The following is a 6000-nucleotide window of genomic DNA, read 5'->3' as shown; positions in this document are numbered from 1 at the left end:
GTGACTCTCGGTATCGCTCCTCCTCCCCCTGTTCCGGTGACTCTCGGTATCGCTCCTCCTCCCTCTGTTCCGGTGACTCTCGGTATCGCTCCTCCTCCCCCTGTTCCGGTGACTCTCGGTATCGCTCCTCCTCCCCCTGTTCCGGTGACTCTCGGTATCGCTCCTCCTCCCCCTGTTCCGGTGACTCTCGGTATCGCTCCTCCTCCCTCTGTTCCGGTGACTCTCGGTATCGCTCCTCCTCCCTCTGTTCCGGTGACTCTCGGTATCGCTCCTCCTCCCTCTGTTCCGGTGACTCTCGGTATCGCTCCTCCTCCCTCTGTTCCGGTGACTCTCGGTATCGCTCCTCCTCCCTCTGTTCCGGTGACTCTCGGTATCGCTCCTCCTCCCCCTGTTCCGGTGACTCTCGGTATCGCTCCTCCTCCCCCTGTTCCGGTGACTCTCGGTATCGCTCCTCCTCCCCCTGTTCCGGTGACTCTCGGTATCGCTCCTCCTCCCCCTGTTCCGGTGACTCTCGGTATCGCTCCTCCTCCCTCTGTTCCGGTGACTCTCGGTATCGCTCCTCCTCCCTCTGTTCCGGTGACTCTCGGTATCGCTCCTCCTCCCTCTGTTCCGGTGACTCTCGGTATCGCTCCTCCTCCCTCTGTTCCGGTGACTCTCGGTATCGCTCCTCCTCCCTCTGTTCCGGTGACTCTCGGTATCGCTCCTCCTCCCTCTGTTCCGGTGACTCTCGGTATCGCTCCTCCTCCCTCTGTTCCGGTGACTCTCGGTATCGCTCCTCCTCCCTCTGTTCCGGTGACTCTCGGTATCGCTCCTCCTCCCTCTGTTCCGGTGACTCTCGGTATCGCTCCTCCTCCCTCTGTTCCGGTGACTCTCGGTATCGCTCCTCCTCCCTCTGTTCCGGTGACTCTCGGTATCGCTCCTCCTCCCTCTGTTCCGGTGACTCTCGGTATCGCTCCTCCTCCCTCTGTTCCGGTGACTCTCGATATCGCTCCTCCTCCCCCTGTTCCGGTGACTCTCGGTATCGCTCCTCCTCCCTCTGTTCCGGTGACTCTCGGTATCGCTCCTCCTCCCCCTGTTCCGGTGACTCTCGGTATCGCTCCTCCTCCCTCTGTTCCGGTGACTCTCGGTATCGCTCCTCCTCCCTCTGTTCCGGTGACTCTCGGTATCGCTCCTCCTCCCCCTGTTCCGGTGACTCTCGGTATCGCTCCTCCTCCCCCTGTTCCGGTGACTCTCGGTATCGCTCCTCCTCCCCCTGTTCCGGTGACTCTCGGTATCGCTCCTCCTCCCCCTGTTCCGGTGACTCTCGGTATCGCTCCTCCTCCCCCTGTTCCGGTGACTCTCGGTATCGCTCCTCCTCCCTCTGTTCCGGTGACTCTCGGTATCGCTCCTCCTCCCTCTGTTCCGGTGACTCTCGGTATCGCTCCTCCTCCCTCTGTTCCGGTGACTCTCGGTATCGCTCCTCCTCCCCCTGTTCCGGTGACTCTCGGTATCGCTCCTCCTCCCCCTGTTCCGGTGACTCTCGGTATCGCTCCTCCTCCCTCTGTTCCGGTGACTCTCGGTATCGCTCCTCCTCCCCCTGTTCCGGTGACTCTCGGTATCGCTCCTCCTCCCTCTGTTCCGGTGACTCTCGGTATCGCTCCTCCTCCCTCTGTTCCGGTGACTCTCGGTATCGCTCCTCCTCCCTCTGTTCCGGTGACTCTCGGTATCGCTCCTCCTCCCCCTGTTCCGGTGACTCTCGGTATCGCTCCTCCTCCCTCTGTTCCGGTGACTCTCGGTATCGCTCCTCCTCCCCCTGTTCCGGTGACTCTCGGTATCGCTCCTCCTCCCCCTGTTCCGGTGACTCTCGGTATCGCTCCTCCTCCCTCTGTTCTGGTGACTCTCGGTATCGCTCCTCCTCCCGCCGCCGCTCCGGTCCTTCCCTCACATAACGGCTCTGCTGTGGGCGGAGCTTCGCACGGGGTGTGGTTGGGGGCGGGGCTCTCGGGCGTGGTGTGGGCGGAGCTCCAGGCGGGCGCGCTCTCCCGCTGGGCGTCCCCCACTTGTGTGTCTGGCTCGGGTGTCGGGCGGTCGCGGATTCTTGTCTCTCTGTCGCAGGGGATATCGCGGCTATCGCGGGGGTGGAGGCGCACGGGAGTCGCGGCGGGGCCCGGGGCTCTCGGTCTAACGCTCTCTCGGGACGGTTGGCGTTGTCGCGACATATCGCCGCCATGGGCTGCACGGTGAGCGCCGAGGACAAAGCGGCGGCCGAGAGATCCAAGAACATCGACAAAAACCTGCGGGAGGACGGAGAGAAGGCGGCGCGGGAGGTAAAGCTGCTGCTGCTGGGTGAGTGCGGTCTATACGGGGGTCTCTATATACAGGGTGTGTGTATACGGGGTCTCTATATACAGGGTGTGTGTGTATACGGGGGTCTCTATATACAGGGTGTGTGTATACGGGGGTCTCTATATACAGGGTGTGTGTATACGGGGTCTCTATATACAGGGTGTGTGTATACGGGGGTCTCTATATACAGGGTGTGTGTGTATACGGGGGTCTCTATATACAGGGTGTGTGTGTATACGGGGGTCTCTATATACAGGGTGTGTGTGTATACGGGGGTCTCTATATACAGGGTGTGTGTATACGGGGGTCTCTATATACAGGGTGTGTGTATACGGGGGTCTCTATATACAGGGTGTGTGTATACGGGGTCTCTATATACAGGGTGTGTGTATACGGGGTCTCTATATACAGGGTGTGTGTATACGGGGTCTCTATATACAGGGTGTGTGTATACGGGGGTCTCTATATACAGGGTGTGTGTGTATACGGAGGTATCTAGATACAGGGTGTGTGTGTGTATACGGGGGTCTCTATATACAGGGTGTGTGTATATACGGAGGTATCTAGATACAGGGTGTGTGTGTATACGGGGGTCTCTATATACAGGGTGTGTGTATACGGGGTCTCTATATACAGGGTGTGTGTATACGGGGGTCTCTATATACAGGGTGTGTGTATACGGGGTCTCTATATACAGGGTGTGTGTATACGGGGGTCTCTATATACAGGGTGTGTGTGTATACGGGGGTCTCTATATACAGGGTGTGTGTGTGTATACGGGGGTCTCTATATACAGGGTGTGTGTATATACGGAGGTATCTAGATACAGGGTGTGTGTGTATACGGGGGTCTCTATATACAGGGTGTGTGTATACGGGGTCTCTATATACAGGGTGTGTGTATACGGGGGTCTCTATATACAGGGTGTGTGTATACGGGGTCTCTATATACAGGGTGTGTGTATACGGGGGTCTCTATATACAGGGTGTGTGTGTATACGGGGGTCTCTATATACAGGGTGTGTGTGTATACGGGGGTCTCTAGATACAGGGTGTGTGTGTATACGGGGGTCTCTATATACAGGGTGTGTATACGGGGGTCTCTATATACAGGGTGTGTGTATACGGGGGTCTCTATATACAGGGTGTGTGTGTATACGGGGGTCTCTATATACAGGGTGTGTGTGTATACGGGGGTCTCTAGATACAGGGTGTGTGTATACGGGGGTCTCTAGATACAGGGTGTGTGTATACGGGGTCTCTATATACAGGGTGTGTGTATACGGGGTCTCTATATACAGGGTGTGTGTATACGGGGGTCTCTATATACAGGGTGTGTGTGTATACGGGGGTCTCTAGATACAGGGTGTGTGTATACGGGGGTCTCTATATACAGGGTGTGTGTGTGTATACGGGGTCTCTATATACAGGGTGTGTGTATATACGGAGGTATCTAGATACAGGGTGTGTGTGTATACGGGGGTCTCTATATACAGGGTGTGTGTGTGTATACGGGGTCTCTATATACAGGGTGTGTGTGTATACGGGGTCTCTATATACAGGGTGTGTGTATACGGGGTCTCTATATACAGGGTGTGTGTGTATACGGAGGTATCTAGATACAGGGTGTGTGTATACGGGGGTCTCTATATACAGGGTGTGTGTATATTCCCCCCTGTACACATGTGCCCTTATTTATACATCTGACTCATTTATCTGCTCCCCACTTTACCTCCATAACATTTTTATCATCTATGTGCCATACGCCCCCTCTGCGTCCCCTGGACCGCCCGGCCGTCTGCCCCCCTCTGCGTCCCCTGGACCGCCCGGCCGTCTGCCCCCCTCTGCGTCCCCTGGACCGCCTGGCCGTCTGCCCCCCTCTGCGTCCCCCTGGACCTCCCGGCCGTCTGCCCCCCTCTGCGTCCCCCTGGACCTCCCGGCCGTCTGCCCCCCTCTGCGTCCCCCTGGACCTCCCGGCCGTCTGCCCCCCTCTGCGTCCCCCTGGACCTCCCGGCCGTCTGCCCCCCTCTGCGTCCCCTGGACCGCCCGGCCGTCTGCCCCCCTCTGCGTCCCCTGGACCGCCCGGCCGTCTGCCCCCCTCTGCGTCCCCTGGACCGCCCGGCCGTCTGCCCCCCTCTGCGTCCCCTGGACCGCCCGGCCGTCTGCCCCCCTCTGCGTCCCCCTGGACCGCCCGGCCGTCTGCCCCCCTCTGCGTCCCCTGGACCGCCCGGCCGTCTGCCCCCCTCTGCGTCCCCTGGACCGCCCGGCCGTCTGCCCCCCTCTGCGTCCCCTGGACCGCCCGGCCGTCTGCGTCCCCTGGACCGCCCGGCCGTCTGCCCCCCTCTGCGTCCCCTGGACCGCCCGGCCGTCTGCCCCCCCATGCCTTATGTATGTTTGTCCATTTCTCATATCTGACTGTGGTGGGCTGCTGGTGACCGCCGTGGTCTCCTCCGTGACTGTGGGGCTGGCGGTGATCGCCGTGGTCTCCTCCGTGACTGTGGGGCTGGCGGTGATCGCCGTGGTCTCCTCCGTGACTGTGGGGCTGGCGGTGATCGCCGTGGTCTCCTCCGTGACTGTGGGGCTGGCGGTGATCGCCGTGGTCTCTTCCGTGACTGTGGGGCTGGCGGTGATCGCCGTGGTCTCCTCCGTGACTGTGGGGCTGGCGGTGATCGCCGTGGTCTCCTCCGTGACTGTGGGGCTGGCGGTGATCGCTGTGGTGTCCTCCGTGACTGTGGGGCTGCTGGTGATCGCCGTGGTCTCCTCCGTGTCTGTGGGGCTGGCGGTGATCGCCGTGGTCTCTTCCGTGACTGTGGGGCTGGCGGTGATCGCCGTGGTCTCCTCCGTGACTGTGGGGCTGGCGGTGATCGCCGTGGTCTCTTCCGTGACTGTGGGGCTGGCGGTGATCGCCGTGGTCTCTTCCGTGACTGTGGGGCTGCTGGTGATCGCCGTGGTGTCCTCCGTGACTGTGGGGCTGGCGGTGATCGCCGTGGTCTCCTCCGTGACTGTGGGGCTGGCGGTGATCGCCGTGGTCTCCTCCGTGACTGTGGGGCTGGCGGTGATCGCTGTGGTCTCCTCCGTGACTGTGGGGCTGGCGGTGATCGCCGTGGTCTCCTCCGTGACTGTGGGGCTGGCGGTGATCGCCGTGGTCTCCTCCGTGACTGTGGGGCTGGCGGTGATCGCCGTGGTCTCCTCCGTGACTGTGGGGCTGGCGGTGATCGCCGTGGTCTCCTCCGTGACTGTGGGGCTGGCGGTGATCGCCGTGGTCTCCTCCGTGACTGTGGGGCTGACGGTGATCGCCGTGGTCTCCTCTGTGACTGTGGGGCTGGCGGTGATCGCCGTGGTGTCCTCCGTGACTGTGGGGCTGCTGGTGATCGCCGTGGTGTCCTCCGTGACTGTGGGGCTGCTGGTGATCGCCGTGGTGTCCTCCGTGACTGTGGGGCTGGCGGTGATCGCCGTGGTCTCCTCCGTGACTGTGGGGCTGGCGGTGATCGCCGTGGTCTCCTCCGTGACTGTGGGGCTGGCGGTGATCGCCGTGGTCTCCTCCGTGACTGTGGGGCTGGCGGTGATCGCCGTGGTCTCCTCCGTGACTGTGGGGCTGGCGGTGATCGCCGTGGTCTCCTCCGTGACTGTGGGGCTGGCGGTGATCGCAGTGGTCTCCTCCGTGACTGTGGGGCTG

General features: G+C 61.2%; 1 protein-coding gene across 1 annotated transcript in view; it reads left to right on the top strand.

The window, feature by feature from the left end:
* The first annotated feature begins 1994 nt into the window (after positions 1-1994).
* GNAI2 (G protein subunit alpha i2) overlaps positions 1995-6000 on the top strand; it is a 34655-nt gene continuing 30649 nt past the window's right edge. Inside the window, exon 1 of the mRNA XM_073562557.1 lies at positions 1995-2325. Coding sequence (XP_073418658.1) covers positions 2208-2325 — 118 coding nt within the window. The 5' untranslated portion in view covers positions 1995-2207. The remainder of the gene's footprint in view (positions 2326-6000) is intronic.

This window comes from Dendrobates tinctorius, unplaced genomic scaffold (assembly GCF_039654945.1).
Source record: "Dendrobates tinctorius isolate UK_male_01 unplaced genomic scaffold, ASM3965494v1 ptg000357l, whole genome shotgun sequence".
Classification (NCBI taxonomy): Eukaryota; Metazoa; Chordata; class Amphibia; order Anura; family Dendrobatidae; genus Dendrobates; species Dendrobates tinctorius.
This window is presented reverse-complemented; position numbering and strand designations above follow the sequence as displayed.